Consider the following 27,155-nt stretch of genomic DNA (forward strand, 5'->3'; position numbering starts at 1 on the left):
ACCAACTGAGGCCTGTGCTAGGGATGCAGCCAGGAGGGTGAGGGGCCTCCCACTGCGTGGAGGGTTTCAGCAGGGGAGATGAACACATCTGGAAGTGCCTAAGCCGCCTGCCTGGAAACCAAGCAGGATTTTCCTTTCTGGGAAGCTGCGGTTCCTAATTTTCTCTTTCTCAGACCATGCAGTACCAGGAGTGATGCTGAGATGGGGCAGGGTGAGTGCAGAGAGGAGCTCCCACCAACTGCCATCCCCACGTGGCACCGAGTCACCCAGAGAGGCTGCTCCACCATCTCCTTCCACCTTCCAATAACTGTATTTCCCTCGCAGAGTGGGGGATTGAGTGAAGGAAACAGGAACCTCTTCGATTTATGGCTCATGATCACATTCTCCCTCCCTCCCTTCCTCTTCTCCTCCCCTTCCCTCTTCCTCCCTCGCCGGCACCAGGGGCACGAGGAAACCGTTTCCTAGTGATGATGGAGGAAACAGCATGATTACTAACCATTTAGCCATCTTCTCAGTTTATACCAGCCAAACGTTGAAAGTTGACAGAAAACTTTTATGTAAATTCTGTTCACTTAACTTTCTCCACAGACATGGAAAATTGGGTTGGTCAGTGTCTCCCCAAAATTCATGTCTACCAGGAACCTCAGAACGTGACTTCACTTGGAAATAGGGTCTTTACAGGTGTCATTAGCTAAGATGAGGTCATATTGGATTAGGGTGGGCCCTAAATCCAATGACAGGCATCTGTGTAAGAGAAAGGAGAGGGAGATTTGGGCATGGACGGAGGCTGCATGGAGGTGGAGGCAAAGGCAGGAGTGACTCTGCCAGGGGCCAAGGAGTGCCAGGAGCCCCTGAAGCTGGAGGAGGTGTGAATGGATTCTCCTTTGGAGACTTGCGTGGGTTCAGGCCACCCAGCATGAGGTCATTCGTTATGGGGTCCCCAGGAAGGACACTGCAGGGTGCTCCGTTCTCCCCATTTGACAGGTTAGAAGACTGAGGCTGTCCAAAGTCCAGGACCCAGGAGGCTGCTCGCTGTTTGTGGTTCTCTCTGTTTAAAGGCAGCCTCTCAGGGTGGGGCGGGGAATGAGGGGAAGCGCTCGAGTCTGAGTTGCTTCCACGGAGGGAGGGGTTTCCTGTGCTAATCCTGGGAAGGAGAAGGCATGTGTGACCCAGAGTCAGGACCTGTGATCCGCTCACCCTGGGTGAGGCGCCACCACTCAGGGCCTTGTGTTCCTGCCTGCAAGGGCTGTGCTGATGCACATTTAACTTCTTAAACATTTTACTTGGTTAAAATAACTTGTCCTTTTTTCTCCTAACCACAAAAGTAGTATATTCTCAAGGTAGAAAATAATATAAAATACAAATAGCAAAGCAAAGAAAAAGAACAAAACTAAATCTCACCATAATACCCACCATTCATATCTTGGTATATTTCATTTAGATCCATTATTATTATTACTGGTGCTTAAAAAAAAATTAAACATTTTCTTCTGAGATAATGGTAGGTTCATATGTAGTTGTACGGAATGATACAGATCCACCCCGTGTGCCCCGTGCCCGGCTCTCCCCAAGGCTAGCATCTTGCCAAATGATAATATCACAACTAGGAGGTTGACACTGATACAGGAAGGAGACAGGATAATTCAGCCACCACTAGGACGCCACTGGGTGCCCTTTGCAGACACACCCACTTGCACACATTAGCTCAACTCCCTGGCAACCACTAATCTTTCTCCACTTCTATAATTTTGATGATAATTTCTATTCTCTTTCTCCATTTCTGTATTTCAGGAGTGTTATATGAATGAGTTGCACAGCAGGGGATCACGTGGGAGTGGCTTTTTTCACTCGGCATAATCCATTTGAGGCTCATCCAGGTTGAAGCAGGTATTATTATTATTATTTTTTTTTAAGGTGGCGTCTCACTCTGTTGCCCAGGCTGGAGTACAGTGGTGGGATCTTGGCTCACTGCAACCTCCGACTCCCAGGTTCAAGTGATTCTTGAGCCTCAGCCTCCCAAGTAGCTGGGATTACAGGCATGCACCACCACACCTGGCTAAGTTTTGTTTTTTTTAGTAGAGACAGGGTTTCGCCATGTTGGCCAGGCTGGTCTCAAACTCCTGACCTCAGCTGATCCACCCACTTTGGCCTCTCAAACTGCTGGGATCACAGGCGTGAGACACCATGCTTGGCCCTGCTGCAGGTATTAATAATGGATTCCTTCTCACTGCAGCATGGTATCTCAGCATGGGTGCACCCCAGCCTGTGCAAACATTCACCCACTGCAGGGCACCTGGGCAGTTTGAGTTTCTGGCCTTTATGAATAACACTGCTATAAACAGACACATACAGGTTTTTGTGTGAACAGAAGTCTTCATTTCTCTGATATGACTGCCACGAGTGCAAGTGCTCAGTCCTCTGGTCGTTGCATGTTGAGTTTGTTAAGAAACTGCTGAAGTGTTTTCCAGAACACCTGTGGTATTCTCTAGTCTCCCCAGCCATGCGTAAGTGATCCAGTGTCCTTCCCTGCATCCTCACCAGTACTTCGTGCTGGCACTATTTTTAATGTCAGCCATTCTGATAGGTGTGCAGTGATGTCTGGCTGTGGGCTTCCCTGGAGGCTGATGTGTTGACCATCTTTTCGTGTGCTTACCTGTCATTTGTCCATTCTCCTGGTGAAACGTCTTTTCAGTTCTGCTCATTTCCTAACTGGATGGTTTGTTTCCTTGCTGTTGAGTGTTCTTCCTCTAGTCTAGGTACTGGTCCTTGTTGGATATGTAGTTTGCAAATATTTTCTCTCACTCTGTAGCTTGCCTTTCATCTTCTTAACATGGGTGTTTCATAGAGCGAAAGTGGCTGATCCTGATGAAGCCCAATTTATCAACTTTCCTTTTGACTGGCTTTCAGTGTGAAGTCTGAGGACTCCTCTCCTAGCCCTAGATATTCTCTCCTACGGTTTTTCTAAAAGGTTTATGATTTTTGCACGCTACATTTAAATCTAGGCAATTTTGAGTTCATTTTTCTATCGAGTGTGAGGTTTAGGTTGAAGTTCATTTTTATTGGATGAATAAGCCCTCCCCTCAGTGAGTTGTTTTTGCGCTGACGTCAAACATCCCTCGGCCATATTTACATGGGTTTATTCCTGGGGCCTCTATCATACCTTATTTTTAATTCTTAAGATATTTACAAAACTTAGACTCCCCTAAACCCAGTGCTGTTTGCAAGATAGGTTGGCCTATGTGTGTGAGAGAGTGTATGTTTGTGTGTGTAAAATCTGTCTGCGAGTTTGAGAGTGAATACATGAGCGTGTAAGCATATGTGTGTCTGTGTGTTTGTGTGTATGTGTGAGCGTGTGTACCAGTGAGTGTGTGCGTCGGACCTGGATCCCACACCCCCACCGGATTCCCTAGCGTAGCGGGTGGCCTTTTCCCGACAGTAGTTGCACAGTGGGGTGGGGGTTGACTCTCCCCACCAAGAGCATCTTTTGATCACTCTCTTCACTTCTGCCAACTCCAGCTCCTGCCAGCAGAGCAGACCCAGCAAGGGTCCCGGCCCCCTGGGCCCCATAGAGACACTCCGCAAATGCGACTGCACTGCCGAGACGCCAGGCTCTAGGGGGCAGCAGAAGGCCATTTTTCCTGGAAGTCGGCCCTGGACGGGCAGCCGCAGCGGGGTCCACTCTGAGGGTCCAGGCGGGACAGGCGGGGCAGCGGCTCTGTCCTCCTGCCGCCCCAAGATGCTGTTGCGAACAGAGGCGCCCCAGGGCTGCCCCTGGCTCCGAGGAGTGTGGGTCCTAGGCCCCATCTCCATCAGCAGCCGCGCCTGCACCAGGGAACGGCTGAGGTCTAGGGGCCTCAGACTCAGTCTCTGTCCACGTGGAGTCTCGGGGCCAGGGATCCCAATGCCAGCCCTGCCACTCATTCCCGTGTGGCCTTGGGAGAGTGACTGCGCGGTCCGAGCCTCAGTTTCCCCAGCTATAAAGCAGGTTGGCAAGAGGATGCCACTTGAGGTGGTGCTAGGAGTACAGACAGTGGCTGGTGCACAGCGCCTGCCACGGAGGCGCTCGGCAAGCACCGCTCTGCGTCGTCTTGGGCCTCAGTTTCCCTGTTTGCATTAGACCAGGCTCCCTGCTTTCCAACTCCAAAGACCTTTGTCACCAACATCCCACCCCACCTTGGCACCATATTTTGAAGGACATTTAAACAGGACACACATCATTGTGAAGCCGCACTTGCTGCATCTCCCGTACTGTTCACCGAAGAGCCAAGTGTCCAGGAAAGCTGCGTGCCGGGAGAGAGCCCAGGGTCCTAGGCGCTCACCCTCTGGGTGCGACACGGATGCATCGAATCCTCCTTTGCTCTTTTCTGTCATCTTGAATTTTCTGCAATGCTTGTGAGTTTTTCTAGGTTTTGAATTTGCTACAATGAGCATTAGTTTATTCAACAATCAGAAAAATAAGCATGTTACAAATTAATTTAAAAGGACTAGAAGGAAATACAAAAAACTAACAGTTGTTACCATGGAGGACTGGGGGGCTTTTTGAGAGATATTTATACTCTTGATATTTTGTGTGTGTTTTCCAAATGTTCTACAATGAACATTCATTATTTTTAACGTCAGAAGAAAATATAACACTTGTTCTAAAGCAAGAAAAGCAAGCCCGGGAGGCTGAGAGGAAATTTCTATCTGTGTTTGTGTGAGTATTTATATCTGTATCTGTCCATGCACACACAGGATTTATTTTTGGTTGTGTAATTATAAGTAATAGTGTTTTTAACTTTCTGTTTTTCATAAGATCCCAAATTAACTAAATCGATATAATTACAGGCTTAAAAAATGTATTGCCACCCACGGGAATGAATACATTTTATACTAAGGCCAGTAACCACATCCTCTCCCACCCGATGTGTGAAACCACATCTCCTTCTGCTCTTTGGGGACCCTGATACCCGCTACGTCCTACTCTATTCTCCTCCGTGTATCTTTCATTGTTAAATGCTGGTCTCGACTCAGGAAGTGGATTTCCAGCCCCCTGCTGCCTCCTGCAGTCTGGACAGCCTGGCTGATGGTGATGACCTGAGCCACTTCTAGGCGGAGGAGACACCCCTCACCATGCCCTCTGCGTGCCCAGTTGGAGCCACCCCTGCCCAACAGTCCCGGGAGCCCGCTGGGAGGTGCTCACTCACCTGCTCCTGCCGCACCACAAACAAGACATCCTCTCCAGGCCGCACGGCCACCGCCTCGCCTTGGATGCTGACCTGCAGGCCCCGGGGCGGCGTGAGGGGGCACTGCAGCTGCACCTGACTCTGCTGCATGTCCACCCCACCCTCACACACGTTGGACACCACTTTCCGGTACCTGGATTGACAAGAGAGGGCCAGGGTCCGCTTCAGACAGGTGGCGAGGGATGGGGCCCCATAGTCTGGGGAGGGACGTGCTTGCCACCCAGAGGTGGCGCTTGGCTTCCTACCCCTAGGGCTCTACTTGCTAACTCCCAGCCACCTCCTGACTCCACCTGATTGCTGTTACAGCCCCATTTTAGAGAAGAGAACACTGAGGCTCAGAGGAAGAGGGACTGATGGTGGCAGGATGTGCTTCGGAGGCGCTGGCATCTCCGTGGTCTGATCATATTACTCACAGTAACAGTAATAGCCACCATTAGTGCTGCAGAGGGGGTGTTTAAGCAGCCAGTTTGAATTTCACGGTCTTGCTGAGAAAGGTGGAGGACAGAGTGCCCGAGAGGGGCTGGGGTCCTGCCTCTACCTCGCCACTGGCTCACAGTGTGGCCATAACCATGGGCACACACACCCCTCTCCCCGGGCTCCGTCTCCCTGTTCCCTTGAGAGACCTGGATTGGGCAATTCATGACTAATCACTGCATTCATGAGAAACCTATTTACTGAGCATCTATTATGGGCCAGGTACTGGGAATGGGGGGATTGCATGCAGCCCCTAGATGCTATGCAGAGCAGACCCTCTAGTGGAGAGGCAGAGGCGGACTTGAGCAGATCACATCAGAGTGAAACCACAGCTGTGACGGCGCTGGCTGGGGCATCCCTGGGGACCTGGTCCCTGACAAAGGGGCTTTCAGCGAGAATGGGAGGGTGAGCAGGAGAAGAAAGAGCATCCTAGGCCATGGGAACAGCATGTGCAAAGGCCCTAGGGTGGGTCTGAGCCTGGAGGAGGAGCAGGTGTGGCATGAGGCTGGAGAGAGGCCCTGGGCAACCTTTTAGGAGATCCCTGAAAGGGGTGGCCTCATCCAGCTTGCTACTTGTGAAGCTCCCTCAGGCTACACTATGAGTCTGTGAAAGTGGCATTGCTACCAAGGTGCTGGAGGTACCTGTCTCCCCAAGGCTGATCCCCCCTCTTGCCCTCAGGGCCAAATTCTCCCAGATGGCTCTGCCACTGAATAAGCATTCAGAAGTTGATCATGCACAGGCCCATTTGATTAGTGCTTTGAAAGAAAATACCCCTCTCTAAGGGCTACCCACCCATGGCACCTACAGTGTGCAGATGTTATGAGATGAAATCCTTTGCCTTGATCAAGGTCCTGGCTCTGACACTTCAGACAAGAGTCCCTGTTGTCAAGCCCAGGTGAATGTGCAACCACTGCAGCTTCATGATACATGGGTGCATGGGTAGACAGATGGGTAGATAAGTAGATGGATGGATTGATGGATGGTGAATAATGAATAGATAGATGGTGGATGGATAGATGGATGGGTAGATGGATGAATGGATGATGGATGGATAGAGGGGTGGGTGGATAGTGGATGAATTGATGGGTAGATAGATGGATAGGTGAATGGATGGATGGATTGATAGGTGGATGGTGAATGAATAGATGGATGGTGGATGGATAGATGAATGGATGGATGGGTAAAGGGATGGATAGATGGATGCATGGAGAGTAGTTGAATGCCTGGGAGAACGGAAGGATGAATGGAAAGATGGATGGATGAATGGATGGATGGATGAATGGATGGATAGATGAACAGATGATGGCTAACTGGATGATGGGTTGATAAATGGGTAGATGGGAGATGAACGAGTGATTGCATGGATGGGTGGGTGGACGGCAGGAGAATTGCTGGTGAAGCAATTTCTGGTCCTGCCTCCTGTTTCCTCATGTTCTCCCAGGGGAAGTAATGGGGATTTTCTAACAAGCCCTTGGGCTTTTCTCTTCCTCTCTGAAAGATGTCCTCAAAGAGAAATGGGGAAATTGGGACCTTCTGATGGAGCACGTTTGGGACCTCCTAAAGCTGAAGGCTCGCAGCTCTTTTGTACCTAACATTTTGCATGAACTGAATCCTTAATAGCAATATGCCCAGCCTCTGGTGGAGGAAAAGTATCGTAACTGCTTGCACTTGGTGATGCCTTCCCTTCATGCACAGCTTGTATTCAGCATACCACAGACTGAAGGAACACCTACTGTGTGTTGTGGAGCTTACAGTTCAGCAAGGAGGACAATTAGGTGAGTGATGACAATAACTGGGATTTGTGCTGTGACAGAGGCAAGCTCGGGGTCAGGGGTGGGTGGTCAGGGAAGGCTTCCTGGAGGAAGTGTCATTTAAGCTGAGACCTGCAGGCAGCAGGAGCACCTCCAGCACCCAAGCCTTGGTGAATGGGGAGAGCCTGGCACTGGTAAATGGGGAAGGGTCCTAGCACTGCAGAGGCTCAGAAAGACCAGGGGAAGACGTGCTGCAGCAGGTGTGAGCCACGGGTGCCTTGGACCTCTTCTGTCTATTGTTCTCTGTCCAGAGCCAACTCAAGGCAGCTTTCTCCTGGCACTGGCCCACATGGGCTCAGATGGGAAAACCCTGTGGGCTCCTTTGGCCTGGGAGCTAAGGTCATTCACTCATGATGTCTGGTGACTCACATGAGCCCTGCAGCCAGGCTCTGTGCTGTGAGCGTAGGGCATCCTCAACTTTGACCTCTCTTTCCCTGACTCTACTTGGGAGCTGCAGGCACCAGCCAGGAAGGCGTGGTTTCGGGGCTGAACCACAGCTCTGCCCCCGGATTTAGGCAGGGAGAGGCCCACACCCACACTCACCCAAGGCTGCTGGTGTAGGTCTGGCCCAGGACACAGTCGTCAGGCGGGGACAATGGGTTAAACCAGAAGTTGGCAGAGCACTTGTTGGTGTTGGGCTCTGAGGAGGGGGAGCGCTCAAATCCGTAGTCGCTGGGAGGAGGGAAGAACAGTGGTAGGTGATGGGCACAGGTGGGAACCGGAGTCACCCAGGGTTGGGGTGAAATCTGGGGGAGCTGAGAAGAGAACCTCATGCCAAGGGCCTGCTATGCACCCATCTGTGAGGACATGAAGGAGCACCCACAGCCCCATCCCAGAGGGGCACACAGGGTAACAAGGGAGGCAAAGGGATGCTGGGAAGTCAGAGAAACCTGGAGGGCTGCCTGGAGGAGGTGAGCAAATCTCAAAGGATGGACAGAGACAGGTAGGGAAAGAGAGGGAGAGGCACTGCTGGCAGTGCCCATGCTGAGCAGCACCAGCACAGGTGGAGGAGGCTGGAATGCCAGGGGGGCAGGATGAGGAGGGGTGAGGTGGCGGGTGAGCTGTCAGCCAAATTGTCCTGTGGGCACTGGGCAGTCACAGGCAGCTTTTGAGAACAGCAGGGGACAGGTCGGGTGGCTTTCAGCAGAGTCCCTGGATGGAGAAGGGCTGGGGTGGGTGCAGCACATCCCCAAGATGCCCTGACCTGTTCCTCACTTTCTCCTCCTGCCTGTGAGCAGCCACTGAGAGGGTTTAAAAATGCACCCACAAATTCCTTAAAGCTCCTTCCTGGAGTGTGGGCTGGTCTTGGTGACTTGGTTCTAACAGATAGAATGAGGCAGAAGTGGCGGTGTGCGACTCTGACGCCAGGTTATGAAAGGCGCTGAGGCTTCCTCCCTCACTCTGGGGGAAGTGGCTGCCATGCTGTGAGGATGCTCAAGCAGCGCCTGAGGCCTCGTGGCCAGGAGACCGTTGCTCACCACAGGAAGTCCGAGTCCCGGCACTCGCACACGCGGGACGTGAGCGCCGATGTGAAGTTCCTCCCCTTGATGCACCAGGACGTGGGCTTTCTCTTCCGGAAACTTCTCTGCTGGCCCATGATACAGCGGTCGCCCTGCAGCAGGAACATCAGGGTAAGGAGCTGCCTGAGACAGGACAACTGCTCTACATGGCCTTGTGCCGCTGAGGCTGCCAGAGTCTGAAGATGGCTGATGGCTCAGGTTACAGATGGGGAAACTGAGGCCCAGAATGGGGTGTGCCATGTCTGTGGTCAAGTTGGGGAAGCCTTCCTCTCATCCCAACCCACGGGCATTCACTGAGCCCCTCCTGTGTGTAGCCCTGGCTGGGCCCGAGGGGTCGCAGAGCTGCTGGAAGTGTAGCCCTTTTGAGGTTCCCCTCGTCCCCTCAGGCGCTGTGTGGGAGCTGGGCTGAGCCACGGCCTCGAGGGCTCACAGGCACACAGTGGGTCCTCAGGGGACAATCAGGACAAGACAGGCCTACCCCCATCTCCCTGCAACAGCTGCTGTGGCAGTGACAGGGGTGGAGCCGGTGAGGATGCCCGGTGGCCTGTATTCAAGCTCCTAAACCTCCTCCTGGGCCCATCTGAGCACTTCCTTGTGAAATCCAGCTTCAGCAATGCACCCTGCTAAGGCAGTTTGGCAGGCACCGCCCACCCTTGATATCCAATCGCCCTCCCTATCCGATAGGCTTCCTCATCCCCTGCTGCCCCGCAGGGTGCTGTCAAATCTTCTGATGCCTGGTGTTTCCTTAGTCAGTTTCCACCCACTGACCTTGGCTCTGAACTCCCATTCGCCCATGCTGAATTCAAGTTGAGCCCAGTCTCTCCTTTGAGAGGGTCCCTGTACCCACCGTGATGGTGTTGAGTAAAGTTTCCACCCCGTGCTTTAACAAGTGCCATTAAATCATTTCTTCAACAGGGCCACCCACCCCTTGGCAGTTCCAGGCCCCCACACTCTGAAATCCCAGGCTTCCCCACCACACCACAGCAGCACAGCCTGGTTGGACTACAGAGGGGCCGCCGATGGCCTTTATACTCGGCTTAGTGTCCATATTACACATTTGCTGTAGAAACAGTTATGTGTCTCGATTACAGCATGGGCTTGCCCCAGACCCCACTCCACACCCAGACCCCACTGTCATGTATGGTACAGGCCTGTGTTACCTTCCTAAGATCTGAACATCCTGAACCCCAAGCACACTGGACTCCATGGACTGGGGTAGAGCCTGTGGCCCCACACTCCCCGAGTGTGGCTGAGGACCCTCAGCCCAGGTAGCTCCCTGACCGAGAAGGGTCTAGAAAAGCCCACGGGAGGCCTGGACATCTCAATGCGCTGGGGATTCCCTGAAGACTTCTTGGAGGCGGGGAGGTGCCCTGCGGCCTTGCAGGGGAGGACTTTGGCAGGCAGAGTGGGCCTGCGTTTGCAGTCTGCACCCCACCTGCCCGATCCCAGCCTCATCCCAGCCCACCTGCAGGTTGGAGAGCTCCCAGGAGCCGTAGTCCTCCTCGCCGCACTGCCTGGAGAATGAGGGCCGGAAGTCCACCTTGACCAGCTCCCAGTCGGAGCGGAAGCTGATGTGGCCAAAGACCCTGGGGTGGGAAGAGGCGGGAAGGGAGAGAAAACCACCTTCATTAGGCCTCGTCCTACTGTGCAAATCATGTCCCCTCTAGACTCTGTTCCTACCTGTACCATGGGCACAGAGATCCCTCTCCTGCCCTTGCTGGGAATCAGAGCGAGGCTGCCCCGGGCACTGAGGATCAGAGCGAGGCTGCCCTGGGCACTGAGCCTGGCCCTGCACACATGCTCTGTAGGCTTCGGTGCGAATATTCCCACAACTACCACCTGTGATCTACGACTTGTCAATTGCATTGCGTGAGTCACTCTGGTTGGCCTGCCATGGCCCCGCTTGATGGACAGGGAAGGAGGCTCAGGTCCACAGCAGGGTTGGACGCCCTTCCACGGCCCCCACAGTGGTCCTTGCATTGTTTTGTGGAATGATCTGTGGTCAGGTGTCTGCATCTGCGGCTGTCTGGCTTCTCCCTGGCTTTCTCCCAGCCTGACCACGTGGGGGTTCCGTGCTGCAGAAACCCAGCTTTCTATCGCAGGGCCACAGGGAATTTGCTCCCTAGTAGAGGTGGCGATTCAAAGAGAAATAATGAGTCAGCAGGCCCAGTGCGGAGCCCACGGGATGAGCAAGGTTGGCCCATCACAGCCTAGGTGGGTGGGGGAAGAGGCAGAAGAGAGAATAGGGAGGCTGGCCACTTAGGGTGTCATGTATGGTACAGGCCTGTGTTACCTTCCTAAGATCTGAACATACTGAACCCCAAGCACACTGGACTCCATGGGCTGGGGTAGAGCCTGTAGCCCCACACTCCCCAAGTGTGGCTGAGGACCCTCAGCCCAGGTAGCTCCATGACCAAGAAGGGTCTACAAAAGCCCACAGGAGGCCCGGACATCTAAAGGTGCTGGGGATTCCCTGAAGACTTCTTGGAGGCAGGGAGGCGCCCTGCGGCATCCATGTGTGCTGGAAGCTATGCAAGCACAGCCTGGTAGGCCGGGTCCACCCCTGTTTTACAGAATGGAAAGCCGAGGCACAGAGAGGTTGAGTAACTTGCCCAAGGTCACACAGCTTGTTTGTGCTGTTTCTTCTCCCTCCTTGTAGTCAGCAGTCATTGCTGTGTGCCCATCACTCAGAATGGCACTCAGTGCCCTGCTTTCTCCCTCTCTGGGAGGGCTACTGCCTGAGTGCCTTCCACTCCATCCCTCAGTACCACACACTTAGGCTCCAAAGACCACACAGAAGGTAGGCCCAGCCTGCTCTTCCCTGGGCCTTCTCCAGTCCAGCTTGTGGTGCTCCGGCCATGTTACCAGAGGCCAAGCATCTGGGTGGGGGAGGTGATGCACGCTGCTCCAGTCTGGTCCCTGTCTGAGCACCCCCAAGTGGGGCTGGATACTTGGGGGTGGCCCATCATGAGCTGAAAGGACAACCCCATTCTAGGGCGGTGTTGAGAAAGGTTTTGTAGGGTATTTCTGAGACATGACAGCTGGGTCTGAGTGTCTGAGGCTGCTATTTGAAGATTTGGCTCCATGGGGCACCTCTCAGCCAAGCAAGACTGCAGCGGTCCATGCTTGAATTACATCTGTGACCTCGCATTTGCCTCCACTCTCCAGAATAGTCCCATGAGGCAGACACTATTGTCTTTGTTTGATGAAACCCTAAGCCTCTGCAAGCTGAGCATGGGGCCTCCCTCTGTCTTAGCTGGACTTTCCCCCGGGGACCCCGCCTCCCTGTGCTCCCTAAGGCCAGCTCGTTGAGGGAGCAGCCAGGTTGGTTCCATCCTGCATTCCTGCCACGTCGCTGCCAGGCCTCATTCCAGCCGGGCCCCTGGTTCTGGGCTCACAATCCCATCTGCTTTCTTCTCTGCGCATGGGGGTCAGGAGCCCCAGGCCGTTCTTTCTTTCTCAGCAGAGTGGGGAAATGGGGCTTGAGCCCTCAGCCTGGGACCCCTCCTAGCTGCTAGTGGCAACACCCACCAAGGACAGTGGAAGGTCCCCAGGTATGGCTGTGACTCTGCCACGTCCACCTGCTTCTGCAGGTGCTGTTTCCAACAGAGGAATCTTCTGGGCTGCATGGTGGCCCCGGCTGTGAGTGGTCTTGGCCCAAGGGCACCTGTGATTGGGATGAGGGTCTCACTTGCCATCTGTCTCCTGATGGACGCCACTTGGACGGCCTCAACGCTGGAGAGCTCCAACTCAACACACTGGGACCTTCCTTCAACATTGCTGTCCAAACAATGCCTGGTGCATTGGTCTCTTAAACAGCGTCTGAGGGTCTTCTCTCACTTAATAAATGCTTTTTTAGGGGAGACTTCTGGATCCCTGAGAGCATCCTCACACTGTCCTGTGACCTGTGGCATCATGAAAGGCACAGCAGCAGCAGCCACTGGTGTATACAGAGCACCCACTGCAGGCCGGGCCCAGGCGCGACCTTGTATTCCCCCATTTCCTCCTCGCCAAAGCCCCCTTTTACAGACAAGGAAACTGAGGCTGAGGCAAGGGACCCACCCAGGGCAGCACAGCTTCAGGCCGCCTCCTGGAGGGGCCGGCGTTGGAACCTGGGCTGGCGGCTCTGGAGCTGTGAGGCTCTGCGCGGAAACATGGCAGGCGCTGGCTGAGCATGACACTGGGCTCCACTGGTCGCAGAGACCCCCAGGAGGCCTCAGTCTCACCGCTGTTCTGAGCTGGGGCAGAGCAGAGAGGCTGGTTTGGTTGATTAATGAACCCCCTCCATGTCCCTGAAGCCCTGCCTTTTATGAAACCTAAACCCTCAGCTGATACCACGAGAAATAGCTGCCATCTAGTTAATTCTGGGTCTTAGGAAAGAGGTGCCGAAGGGGCCTAGATATGACTTTGCAGGTAACAAGGAAAAAAATGGGCCACGCTGTGAGGGTTGAACCATGCAGCCGGGGAAGGCCCTAGGAGCCCCCACTCCACCTCTCGCCCAAGCCCAGCGCCTGGGGACCCCTCCCTGCTCTGAGGCTGCTCTGTGGGGAAAGGGAGGCAGGTCAAAGTGACTGGTGCCAGGAAAGTGTCCCAAAAGGTGCCTCTGGCCAGGTTAGAGGTGGCCTTTGGGCAGATTTGGACAAAACAGTTATCCGGGAAGGACAGGGTGGCCAAAAGCTGAGCCTGTGGCTGTGGGAACTCTCCAGCAGGGCAGCTCCCACACAGACCCCTGCAGAGGGACTTTGATTCTGACCTGCCAGCGTGTTCCCTCTCCTGAAGTTTGAATTCTTTGTATGCCACTGGGATTGGGAAGCTGTCTGAAGATGCGGCACTGTGAACAAGGGGGTCTGGAAGAACTGTTCTGATGCTTTAAAAATAACTTAAAAGGTTATAGCACCTGGCTGTGAATTCTGCCATTATCCTTCTGGGATAAAATGCCTCACCTGTAGGTAGGGGATGAAGGCTGGGTCATCTCTGGGGCCTAACCAAAGCTCAGACCTCATGACAGCTGGGGTAAAGGGCTTGGCACCCTGCAGAGATAGGGTCGTTCAAGGCTCCCGGTTGGACAGCACTCCCATCTCTCGGCCAGGCAAGCTGAGGCCTGGGGAAGGCGCTCAACGTCTGTGTAAGGAGTAAGGGCCGCCCTCACCCCTGCACTGCTGGATCCCCGCGGCTCTGCGGGTTCTGGCCCCAGGAACGGCTTGACCACATGAAGAGTCCACACCACAAACAGAGTGCAGGCAGAGTGCCTGGTGGCGGGACTCCCTTCCTCCCTCGCTCCCCCTCCCCATAAAGGCCACAGGAGGTCCTGCAGCTGTAGGAAAAGGCAGGACCATCCCGTTCTGTCCCAGACCACGGCCTCCGGGGGCATGAGAGTGGGCAAAAGTCATGAAGGATTTTATGCATCCAGGGCCCAGCCGGAGCAGGAATTAACTGTTCAGGGAAAACTGCAAACATCAGGACCCTTAGAGAATAGGAAGGGTGATTATCCCTACCCAATTTTTACAGGACAGGCTCCCAGGGTCCCCATCCTCCCACCACTCCCTCAGGGATGAATTCTTTGAGACATGTTGGCACCTCTAAAAATGGGGGAATAAATCAATCTGTCTAGATTTCTTGTGAGGATGGCCTGAGGTCATGTATGAAAACAGCCTGGGCCGGGCGCGGTGGCTCACGCTTGTAGTCCCAGCACTTTGGGAGGCCGAGTTGGGCGGATCACGAGGTCAGGAGATCGAGGCCATCCTGGCTAGCAAGGTGAAACCGTCTCTACTAAAAACATACACAAAGTTGGCCGGGCATGGTGGCAGGCGCCTGTAGTCCCAGCTACTCGGGAGGCTGAGGCGGGAGAGTGGCATGAACCCAGGAGGCGGAGCTTGCAGTGAGCCAAGATCACGTCACTGTGCTCCAGCCTGGGGGACAAAGCAAGACTCTGTCTCAAAAAAAAGAAAAAAAAAAGAAGAAGAAAACAGCTTGTAGCATGCAGTGGGGCACTCACTAAAGATGCACTGCAGCCCCTGTCGCAGGAGGCCATATTGGTAAAGATGGAGGGAGGACTTGGGGCAGAGGGTCCAGGAAGGGGAAGACGCCCCCCAGACTGTGGGAGGGGAAGGGGCTCACTGTTCTCTTGGGGCGCTGAAGGACAAGACCACCCAGGAGTGCCATCGCATGCCATCGAGAACACATGGATACAGGATCAAAGGTTGGCCGGCCGGCAGCACCCACCTGCGGCAGGTACTGGACGTTCAGTGAGACCAGTGAAGGGGAACTTTGCCTTCTTGGGAATAACGCTCCCACCTGCCTGGGACCCCAGGTGGGAAGGAGAGCTGTCCCAAGCATCCCCTCAATCCCACCACAATGCACGGCCTGAAGGCCAGCCGGGACCTCTCTGTCTGCTGTGGAGTGGGCGGAAGCCAGGCCTCTATACTAGAATCAGAGTCTAAGCAGGTGATTTCTTGCTCATCACCCAGGAAGCAAGAAGGCCCCAAGCATCACAGGTGAGCATCAGTTGAGGGCTCATTAGCGGCGACCTCATGGGGTTTAAGTCCCCATGCTACAGACAAGGAAGCCCAGGTCTCTGGAAGAGAAATGTCATTTCCTGGGCACAGACGTTCTGCTTCCCAGAATCCTCCTGACAGCTCCTCAAGCCGACTCATTTCCGCATTTCAGGGCTGTGGAAACCGAGGTGCAGCATGTGCGGTCCATTGTCCAGGGACACCGGCCTGGCGAGAAGCAACCTGATTTGGAGACGGGGCGGAGCTGTGTGAGCTGTGCTGGCTGGGCCCTGGTCCTGGGGGTGATGGGCCCAGCTCACCTCTCCCCAGCCAGGCCCCTGCAGGCGGTACTTGCACAAGCTCATCCCCATGAGCATGTCTCCACTCCTGCGTCATCCTCACAGGTACATCACCACGCATTTATTCAAGCCACGTTCACTGAGCACCAAGCCCCTCTTCCATGCCTGGTGCTGTGCTTGGCCCGGGGACGCACCAATGAAGCCAGCAGAGCCAGTCCCTCCTGGAGCCCGGGGCAGGGCACAGCCACCAGCAAGGGCAACCCTGCAGATGGGATCAGATCCACGAAGGGGTGAGGGCCAGGCAGCCCAGGCCTGGTGGCAGGGAAGGCCCTTCTGGGCTGGGACTGAATTGAAGGCGGCAGGAATTCGGGCTGTCGCTGACCCGCTCATCTTAAATACCCTGAGAGGGGTCCACACTCACCACTATTTCCCTGTCCTTGTGCCCCACACAATCTCAGTTTCCTGAAGCCTGGTTTCCCACTCTGGCTCAGCTGGAACTGAAGGCTTCTTGTGCTCAGTCCGACGTCCAGCTTCCATCCTCCTTGGCCAGGAGCTGGGAGGTAGACTCGGTGTCCTCTGAGTGTGAGGACAAGTTCCCGTTCTCCATGATCAGAGGTCCCTAAAGCCACGGCTGAGTGTGCTGTGTTGCTGACATTGCTGGCACCTCAAACAGCACCTGGCACATAATAGGTGCTCAATAAACGTGCACTGGATGATGGCAGAGCAGAAGAGCATCCTCATAGGGGGTCCCATCTCTGCTCGGCGTGGAGAGGACAGGCTGTTGCCCACAGAGCTGCCCAGGAATGCCCACATGAGCTGGACTTGGCCACAAGTTTTGCCCAAGGTACCTCCCCTCTCAGAGCCTCAGTTTCTTTAATTATCAAGCAGCAGAGCTGGCTGAGGATGGGTGGGTGTGATGGGTGGTGGGTATGAAAGCAGCAGGGGTCAGTGGTGGTGTCTTCCAAGGCTGTGCTCCCAGTCCCAGCCACAGCAGCAGGGGAGCTCAGGGGCTGCGTCTGCCCAACCTCCCCAACAAATGAGGGGACACACTCTAGCCCTGCAGAGTCCAGCCTCATCCCTGACCAGGCGGAACCCAGCCTCATCCCTGTCCAGGCAGAGGACAGCCTGGGCAGGGTGGGCAGCATTGTCCCAGCTGGGCAGTTTCTTTCCAAAACCAGGCCTGCTCCCCACAGCCTGGAGCTGTCCTCCCGTGGCCTCCTGGGAGCTGTGTGCCTGCTGGGGAGGGTGGGGCACACGGAGGGAGATAGAGGCTGGGGTCAGGCACTCTTGGGGGGCTTATCCATGTGGGCCCCTCTGGGGCATTCAGGAGCCAGTAGAAGAGCCATTCAGGGTCGAGGGTGTGAAGGCCCATTGCCAGCTGGAAGGGAAAACTCAGGGTGTGAATTGGTGAATGAGCCAGGCCAGCACTTCCTGCTGAGGCCAGCCAGAGGGTCAGTCCCAGGCCACAGATCCACAGCTGCCACACAGCACATGGCCACTCCAGCCGAGTGGGCGAGGATGAGGGGCACAGTGCCCGGCTCTTCTGTGGGAAATGGGTAGGGCAGGGCCTGCCTGCTCTAGAAGGGACAGAGCAGAGGACAAGGTGTCCAAAGTCCAGGTGTCCAATCTCCCTGTGCCCGGGCCTCGAGGTGGAAGAGCTGTGGGCTGTCGCGGCAGCTTCGTGGGGCTACTGTGGCAAATTACCATGAACTCTGCTGGCTTCAGTCATCACACACATGCTCTCTCACGCTGAAGCATTGCGCACGTGCTCTCTTAGCGCTCTGGAGGCCAGAAGGCTGAAATCCAGGGGTCGGCAGGGCTGAGCTCCCTCTAGAGGCTCTAGAGGAGGAGGCTTCCTGCCCCTTCCAGCTCCTGGGGGCCCCGGGTGTTCCTGGGCTTGCAGCTGCGCAGCTCCACTCCATGCCTCCTCCCTCCCTGGGCCTGTGTCTCTGGGTCCTCTTCTAAGGACACAGTCATTGGATCGGGGTCTGCCCTACTGCATGGCCTCATCTTGGCTTGATTACATTGACAATAACCCCTTTTCCAAATAAGGTCCCATCCATGGTTCTGGGGAAACAGGAATTTGGGACACACTATTCAGATATCTCAGGCATCACCGTGAAAGGCAGGAAGAGGACATGGTGGCCTCACCATGCCACAGCGCGGGGTCGCAGGAGCCGTTAGACACGCAGGCCTCGCCTAGCCTGTGAATCAGCTGGGCTCACAGGGGCCCATGTTCGAAGGCGCCCAGAGGAGCCTTCACTTCACTGGTTTCTGGGCACAGCTGTCTCCCATTGCGGCCGCAGTGGTGCAGTCAAACCCTGCGTGTCCCCGCTGTCCTCCACGTCTCTGCTCCTGGGCCAGAGAGGCTCTGAACGACAGAGGCTCCTGAGGCCCCTTTGCCCCTCATGGTGCCTTTTTTGGCCCAAGCTGGGGCTGAGCAGAAGGAAGCCGGGCAAGGCCAGTGCTGCAGCCTCAGACCCCGGGATGGGTGACAAGTGGGTCACAGCCAGCTCTGCCCTATGATGTCCTGTCTGGGTGTCAGGCCCTAAGCCATATGACCTTCACGCCATATGGCTGAGAAAGGTGCCAGTAGATACAATACTCATGATATAATCACCAGCTCGAGAGGTGCGGTGGCCGTGATGGAGCCGGCCTGGAGCCTCGGTTCTGTCCTCCCCAGCCAGGGGACCTGGGGCAGGTGGCAGATGTCCCCGATTCCCAGGTGGCTGGGGGGTGAAGGACACAGTAGGCCCAGGGAGGCCCAGCATGGCTCTGCCCTGCCACCCAGTGCCCACTCCCTTGTCCCCGCACTCACGTCATGACCAGTGTCTCGTCCCCCGGCTCGCTCAGCAGCCCGTCCACAAACACCGAGGTGCTGGTGAAGTTGTGCGTGCTCCAGGTGAGGCCCTCGTCCACACTGAACCTGCCAGGAGAAGATGGTCAGCATCTCTGGGATGGGCTGGAAAGCTCCCTGTGTCTGGGACTCTGCCCTGCGGGTCCTGCTGGAGGGGCAGGGGCCGCACTAGCCAACCTTGCCAGCGCAGGTGATACCACATCTGCTTATGTCACATCTGCTCACATCACATCTGCTTATGTTACATCTGCTTATCCACATCGTACTGCCCTGGGGGTGTTTTCTGGGAACGACACAGACACTTTGCCTCCCCTGAATGGCCACACCCATGGCCTGAGCCTGGCCTAGGCGTTGCCAGGCCCGTGGTAGGGCCTGTATTATAGTGCCACCATCTGGCAGTTGAGTAATCTCTTTTTCAGACTACAGTGATACTGGCTTCCTGACAGCTGCTCCGGCTGTGCCTTCTGGGTCACGAGTTCACACCTGCCCTCCCTTCCCCATGAGGGCCTTCAGCTGCCAACCCTGTCACCTGGGCATATGCTGCTGGCTTCCTTGTCTGTGTCACCTGGTCCAAATCCCTGCACTTTACTAATTCCTCACCTCCTCGGGGAAGGCCCTCCTTCCCCGTGACAGCCTGGGGAGCTGGGGTGGGGCCTCCCTCTGTGCCTGTCTCCCGAGGGCAGGACAAAGTCCATCTCAATGACCCCTGGGGAAAGGTTTGTGAGGTGTGTCCCAGCCCCGGTCTTTAGGATTTAGTGCGGTTGCCCTGTGATCTTGTGTCCCCGAGGGGAGGACATTCTGGAGAATAGTCTGAGAGGGTTCCCAGGTGGAAAGAAAGAGCCCCAGCCTGCCTTCCCAGCCCCAGGGCTAGCAGACGCCATTACTTGAGGATCTTCAAGGGGATGGAGGTGTCTTTGATGGCCACGATCACGCCGCCGTGGTCCAGGTACAGGATGTGATGCTCTTCCTCAAACACCTGCAGAGGAGAGTGGTGTGGCTGAGGGCAGGGCCTGAGAAGGTCGGAGGTCGTTCCAGGCTGAGTCGCTTCTGGGAGGAGGGTTGTCAATGTGCAGCTGGTGGGGCGTTGGCAGAGGCCAGGGCCGGTCTGAGGGTTCCCTGCATGACCCGGGCCATCCCCGAGCTTTCCCAGCCCACACGGACTCAGCGCACCCTGGATGACTGAATGGCGGACAGCAACTTCTACCCTATCGAGCTGAACAAGGAAACTGCAAATGAGCACGGCATGTGGCTCTCTCTATGTGAAAACCCAGGAACAGAGTGCCAGCAACATGAAGATGAGAAAGAAACAGAAAAACATTTACGATACACAGCCTCAGTCAAAGCAAACCCCAATCTGACATGAAGACTCAGCTCAAGTGCCATTTCCTCCAGGAAGCCCTCCCTGATGCCAGACTGAGTGGGGAGTGGCCTCTGGGCTCCAAGCCCCTGGCCCAACACTTACTATGCTAATCTGTCATTGTCTCTTCAGGCCAAAGCCCTTCAAAGACAGGGCCGCCGTGAGCCTTCTGTGCCCCGCAGAGCTCAGCTCAGACCTTGGTGCCAGGGAGTGCGTGTGGAATGAATAAGTGAACAAGTGAATGAATGACCGACCACCAGATCCCCAAGGGACAAAAGGCTGAGTGGCCTGGACAGGGCTCACCCGGGAGGGGATACCAAGGGTGGCCTCGCTTGGCAAACAGCCCCAGGATGGGGTCCCATTGTACACATGAGGAGGCTGAGGCTCGGAGGGGTGGAGGGTACGCTAAGGCCTCACAGCTGGAAGGTGGCAGAGCCGGGGGTGGCTCCAAAGTCACACGAGGACACAAGAGGCCTGCCCCGAATCTCCAGTGAACATGCATGTGTGGGTGGCCAGCACATGTCTCAACATGCCCAGCAAGGGCACAGCCGTCTCTGCCACTTCGCCCTCGCCCCATACCGCCCCTCCTTGAAAGCAGCCCCCTTTGCCCTCCCACCCTTGCCCATCTGTGTCCCAGGCCTGTGGCCCACAGCAGGACACAGAGAAGCCCAGGAGGGGACAGAGGACAACCACCCAGGCAGCCCCCACTAGGGCCAGCACGCTCATCCATCTCAGTGTGCTCAGAGTCTCGGTGAGCCCTTGGGGACTGTGGACACGTCCACCTGAGCTGGGCTCCTGGGCCCCCTGGGAAGGCGCAGCTGTGCAGAACTTCCAGGGACACGCATCACGCATGCAGCAACTTCGTGCCACGTGGGGTAGGATAAGTAAGGAGGCTTGGCTGACCCCTTCCTAGGAGGTGCAGAGCCTAACGGGGCCGCATGTGCACCGTCCCCAGGGGGCTGAGCTGGGGGTACCCCAGGCTCCTGGGGGACATTCAAGGGCAGCCGGGGAACAATCGTGGGGACGCTGGAAAGAGAAGCATCTGCCCCCATCTTCCCTCTGCCCCTCCATGTGGAGTGTCCCTCGGAGTTGGAATGCTGGGTTTTCCAGGAGCCAGCAGAAGGCCCTGGGGAGGACACAGACTGAGGCCCCACATCGCAGGAACATGAACCCCAGCAGACCTGGGTGGGGGCCGGCAGACCACACCCTTGGCCCTGGTGTCCAGCAGGTCCCCTGACCCCCATGCTCCTCAATCCTACCAGAACTTTCCAATGCTTCCGTGACCCTTAGAGTCGAGCCCAAATCCTGCCGTGGCCTCAGGGCCCCGAAGGAGGGACCCTGCCCACCTTGACCTTGCTTCCTTTCCCTGAACACACCCAGGCCCTCTGCACATGCCGCTGCCCTCCCTGCAAAACCCTTCCCCAGGCGTTTCCTCCTGGTTATCACAGTCAGCTGCCATTTCCCACTGCTCCTAGGAATTCTCCAGGAAGCACTTTTGCCTTGGATAAAGAACAGAGGATCCTTATGAAAAATGATGGGGGGTGAGCAGCTGTGTCCCAAAACCTTCCCTCCCTCTTCCCGTCTCCCTCCCTCCCTCTTCTCCCCTCCCTTCCTCCCTCCCTCCTCCCTCTTTTTTTCTCTCTCTCCCTTCCTCCTCTCCCTCTTCCCCTCTCCCTCCCTTCCTCCTTTCTGTTTAGAGTGTGGGTCTGTCAGGTGAGGCCAAATGACACAGAGGGGTGGAGCCACCAGGACCAAGCAGGATTGAGCCCCTTCCTGGTAGGGGTGCTGCTGCCCGTCAGGGACTTGCAGGATCCAGGCAGGCACCTTGTGCTGTGAGGTGTGCTGCACACAGGATCTCACTGAAGAACCGCCAGGCTCACAGGTTATTTCCCCACTTTCCAGAGACACTGAGGCTCAGAGACACAGTGACTTGCCTGAAGCCACACAGCTGGTGACTGCCAGACAACAACCCCTGCCCCTTCCATGGGGACTCTGTGGGCATCTTGCCCCCACACAGGCGGAGACACACTCTCGTGGGTGGTGGGGTCGCAGGCTGGAGTGGGGATTCAGAGTTAACCTGGGGGCTCCCCAGATGTCCCCCAACGCTCTGTGCTTCCTCCTCCCTCCCTCCGAGGTTCATGGCCCTGTCTGCCTGGGGGTGGAGCGGGGGCAGGGGAGTTGCCATGCCCGGATCCTCTGTCCTGACGCTAGCTCAGGAAAGTGCTTGGAGAAGCACACTGCCTATGGCTACATTCATACAAATTGTTTCCTGGACAAGGGAGCTGACAGCCTGTAGGCTTTAGGGTGTCACAGGCACAGATTTTAGGGGACTAGGAAGAAGAACTTTCCACAACTCTCCTCCCCATTGGTCTACCCATCCGATAGACCCATTGGTCTGGGTCCTCTCTGTTGGGGATGCCAGCATAGACGCAGGCCTGGCCCCTAGGGATTCATAGCCTAGGGAGAGACCCCCAAGGAGGCACACCGTCCCTGCACAGTGACAGTGACTTGCCCACTGGGTACCAGCAACTAGAGAGGGGGCCCTGTCATCTTTACCCTTGAGCCCAGTTTCAGGCCCTGCCATAGGACGAGGGGCTCAGCCAATGTTTTGTGGACAAATGACATCTTGTTTTAAGGAAAGTCCAGGCTTGAGTCAGCAGGCAGCCCAGGAAGGGGTTCACAGGGCAAGTGGAGCTTGGGGAAACCTTCGGAGGCACAAGGGCATCACAGGCAGGAAACGGAGGAGCAAAGGCCTGGAGGTCAGGAGGGCAGCTGTGTCCAGGGAGCAGGAAGCGTGCGGCTTGGGTGGGAGCCCTGCGGGCACACGGAGAGGCCCAGGGACAGATGGGCAGCTTGGAGGCCAGTGTGACACCCAAGGCTTGATCGGGGAGTGACAAGAGCACATTCCCTTTCAGAAGATTCCTCGGGTGCTGGGGGAGACGGACCAGAGGGGCAGGGGCTCGTTAGAGGCTCCCACAATGATTTAGGAGGAAAATGAATTCCCAAGCAAAGGGCTCCCCTCCAGGAAGGAGTGAGCTCTCTGTCTCGGGGAACATCCGAGGAGAAGCAAGGCTCCCTCACCAGGACAGCAATGGAACGCTTGCGTGGCCAGGCGGGTGGCAGAGACCACGCTGGGTCCTGTGAGGTTGGAGGAGAGAGGCCTCGTGGATAAGCCCACCTGCCACGTCCGAGCATAATTCCCCACCCTTTGAGGGCATGGCTGCAGCCCCCTTCCCTGGCTCTACCAGGAGCCTAAACAACTTCTTTGGGGGTCCCCTGAGAGAGATGGGGCTGCTGAACAGCAGGGCGTGGTGCAGTGAGAGGACAGTGGGCTTCCCAGAGCCTGACAGTCCTGGAGTGCAATTTCCCTTTGGTACCGAGCTAGCCCCCTGAGCCGGTGCGCACCAGGGCTCTGCACTGGGACACCTGGACGCCTGCCCCAGCCACCCTCCTCTCCAAGTGTGGGCAGGAGGGCGTTGCTGCATCCACCCAGGAGGAGACGAACGGAGTGCCTCCGGGCCATCCTGGGAATGACATCTGCTTTCATTAGCTTGGGGCTCTGGGAAAAGGTGGCTCCAGGGTTTTCCAAACCCCACCGGCAGGCTGCAGGCTCTTCAGATGTCCATTCCCGTGGTTTCCTGCGCCTTGAGCAAGCAGCAGAGCTGAGTGGGGAGAGCAGAGTCCCTGTCCCCACTTCACCCTTTTCCTGCCTCCCCCACACACTGAGTTTCAGCCAGGGGCTCTGTAACGTTTTCTGGCTTTAAACAAAACATCCTAGGAAACTCATGTTTTTGAAAGGTTATGTCGATAAACCAGATGCACCCTGGCATTCCACATTCGTATTCTGAGTTCTCTCTCAGACGCATCTCACTGCAGCCCTGACAACCTGGGCACGATAGGGAGCCACGGAGACCGCCCCGGGCTCACCACCCGGCCCTCTCTGCCTCTGTCTCACTCTGCCCCTGCCTGGACATCCTTCCTCCTCAGCCCACCCCAAGAAGCTTAAAAAAAAACCACAGGAGCATCTCTCCCTCCCCTGCCACATGCACAGGCCTGCCCCCTTGGGCACCTGTCCTGTACCGCCAGCCAGGCAAGCCCCTCTCCTTCCTGCACTGCGCCATCCTTCAGGAAGCACCAAGCACTGTCCTGGCCAGGCCTCGGCTCAGCACTTTCCCAGATGCTCTCCCATTTAATTCTGATATTCCCAAGTTTGAAATCTAAGCAAATTCCTTGGCAAAAGCGACTGCTACGACTATCTTGCAATCCGTTTCTATAAAATCAGAATACCTTCTATTTCACCCTGTCTATTGAACCTAATACGGGGGAATCTTCTCTAATAAATGGACAGACGTGACCTTTAAGAAGCTTCAGACATGTTTCACTAGTTTTAGTGAAATAGAAATATTAAAATACAATAAATTGCCTTTGCCCTTTTGAAAATTCCATGTTTCTTGCATATTTTTTAAAAACGTCAAGGCCTTCAACCCAGGCTGCAGGTGAAGGCTGCACTTTCGGATCAACACGTGTGTGCCCAGAGCATTGCTGCGTGGGAGGGGGGCCGTGGCTGGGGTACTCGGGCGTGTAAAACACTGACCTCAAACAGAACATCTTGTCTGGAACGAGACAGTCATATGTAAGTTTGATTCATTTCCCCAGTATATAAAGCAGACACTGCCCCTCCATGAGGTTGGCAGGCCAACTTCAGCCAGAAAGACCATGTTCCCCTCCCCCTGGAAAGAAACAGCCAGTGTACAGTGAGGCGGGACCCCCTCCTGAGGTGGGGAGCTCAGGCGTGGATCCTAGAGCTGCCTGGATCACACAGGACACGTGGCACCGACTGGCATCCCTCCCTCAGCCTCGCTGTCTCCACACCCTGAGGGCCACCAGCACCATTGCCTCTGGTCTGCGAATCTGAGCTCCACGTGGGGCTGCACGGAGCGCAGAGGGACCTGCCCAGGCCATCCTGTGCTGGTGGGAGTGGCCGCGTCCTGCATAAGCGTGCACTTCTTCTCCGCTCTTCACTTCCTTTCTCTTCTCAGACCCTGGGATAGCCCCCAGACACCCCAACACAGACTCACAATGACCCCCACAACCTGCTCCTCCCCCCATATTCTCTTTCACTGCTGTGTCCACAGCCCTTGCCAGGAACCCGGAGTCCCCTGTACCCCATCCTGGCCTCTCTCTGGGCTCCCAAAAGAGCCCAAGTCAAGCCTCAGAAGCACCATGTGGCTTCCTGGCTGGGACCTCCTCCCTGTTCTGTTCCCTGGCATTTATCCCCGTTTCTCAGATGTTCGCAGTGACATGTCCAACTGTGTGGAGATATTTCTCACATCTATCACTCCCTATCAGTGGCCATGGGAAGAGCAGCTGGGTGGTCCGAGCCATCTGCCTGGACTTGCTTTTCAAACGCAGCAGATGCACATCTGCTAAAGTGAGCCCTGGCTCCAGCCACTTTGCTGCAAGATGGGAGACATGGCTCAGAGCTCCTCCCAAGATGGGAGACATGGCTCAGAGCTCCTCCCACGGAGCCTCTGGAATGGACGGGATGACAGAACAGAAGTGTCTCCCGAGGGTCCCGGCTGCATGGGGTGGGGGGTGCCAGGCATCTCCCAGCCAGCTTACCTGCCGCCAGGTGTGACCGCAGTCTGAAGTGATGTACATTTCTTCTTTATATTCCACCAGCTGCGAGCCCAGGTTACCTGGTCCAAAAGAAAAGGGGCAGTACTACCCTTAGGATCGTCCAGCTTTCCCCCTTTAACAAATCTGAGCCTGGAAAAATCCTCAAGCAACGGTGGCCTGTGCCCCAGGTCTCCATCTCCCCCACAGACCTGCTGTGGCTGCTGTGCGGGGGCCCTGGGTCTGGGTCTATGCAGTGAAGGATCAGCCCTGCCCAAAATCAGCCACATTCTAGCAGAGGCCCGGGACAGGTGGAGCTCGGGTACCTCAGAGAACCCACCAGTGTGGTCCACAAATAAGAAGCATGGAGTGTGGTTGGGGATGGGCTGGAGAGGACGTGGGCCAGGTGGGCCAATCATGGGCAGCCCCTGTGGGGCTTGAAAGCAGGGCAGGACATGGCCGAGTTTGTGTTTGGAGACAGCTCCTGGGCACTGGGTGCAGGGGAGCCAGAGGCAGGTGCAGGAGAGAAGGCAGGTGGGCACACAGCAGGGTCTCACTATCTGCTGGGTGGACATTTGGGAGGAAGGTGAGGTGGGCACCAAACCAACTGGGGGTGCAGAATGTGGTTTGGGTTTACTGGAGCCCCAGCATTGGGCTGATTTGGTCTATCTCTAGCCTTGACGTCCACTCAGAGGGGCTCAGACTTAATGCTGTGGGCAGTGTCAGAATGGGAAGAACTCATGTCCAGCATCCAAGTCAACCTCATGCTACAGATGAGGAAGCTGAACCCATGTGAGGCTCCTGTAGAAAGTACAATGGCCATGCATAACAGCACAAGCACCAGGAAAATCATCGCAGCCTCTGGTGCTGCACCCGGCCCACCCTAAACAGCATCCTGAAATAGCTTGAACAAAGGATTTCTGATGAGACAGATTTGGGGCTTCCACTGTACCCAATGGCTGTGGCAGAGACAGGGGTCCAAGTCTCCAGGATGATGGGGACCCTGATGATGGCATTGAAGCTGTTCTGGGGCCCCAGAGGCCCCACCCTGGGTGACTTGTATATCATTTACCCTTTGAAGCTTTATTTAGGTGGCACTTTCAGAAGTACTTTATCCAGGGTCAAGTTTAGAAGTCACTGGAAAATTCCAAAGAAGATGGATTGTCCTCAAATAGATGAATTAAAAGTGAGTTCTCAGAGTGGCAGGGTGTTTGTGTGCCTGTCTTATTTTCTGAAGCTCATTTACCTACTCGTAAATACACCCATCTACCCACTCACCCACCCACGTATTCATCCATCTGTCCATCCATCCATCCATCCATTCATCCATCCATCCATCCACCAACCCACCAATCCATCCATCCATCCATCCATCCATCCATCCATCCATCCATTCATCCATCCATCCACCCACCCACCAATCCATCCATCCATACATCCATCCATCCATCCATCCACCCACCCACCCACCAATCCATCCATCCATCCATCCATCCATCCATCCA

At 55.7% G+C, this 27,155-nt stretch overlaps 1 protein-coding gene across 4 annotated transcripts in view; it reads right to left on the minus strand.

The window, feature by feature from the left end:
• The window catches only part of SORCS2 (sortilin related VPS10 domain containing receptor 2), a 548,409-nt gene that overhangs the window by 20,748 nt on the left and 500,506 nt on the right, over positions 1-27,155 (minus strand). For all 4 annotated transcript variants that reach the window (XM_054485673.2, XM_054485672.2, XM_063663495.1 and 1 more), the window contains exons 12-18: positions 25,657-25,733; positions 19,562-19,653; positions 18,639-18,746; positions 10,496-10,616; positions 8,989-9,122; positions 8,054-8,182; positions 5,187-5,358 (exon numbers count right to left, since the gene is read on the minus strand). In XM_054485673.2, the coding sequence (XP_054341648.1) occupies positions 5,187-5,358; positions 8,054-8,182; positions 8,989-9,122; positions 10,496-10,616; positions 18,639-18,746; positions 19,562-19,653; positions 25,657-25,733 (833 nt within the window). The remainder of the gene's footprint in view (positions 1-5,186; positions 5,359-8,053; positions 8,183-8,988; positions 9,123-10,495; positions 10,617-18,638; positions 18,747-19,561; positions 19,654-25,656; positions 25,734-27,155) is intronic.

The sequence above is a fragment of the Pongo pygmaeus genome, chromosome 3, assembly GCF_028885625.2.
Source record: "Pongo pygmaeus isolate AG05252 chromosome 3, NHGRI_mPonPyg2-v2.0_pri, whole genome shotgun sequence".
NCBI classification, from domain to species: domain Eukaryota; kingdom Metazoa; phylum Chordata; class Mammalia; order Primates; family Hominidae; genus Pongo; species Pongo pygmaeus.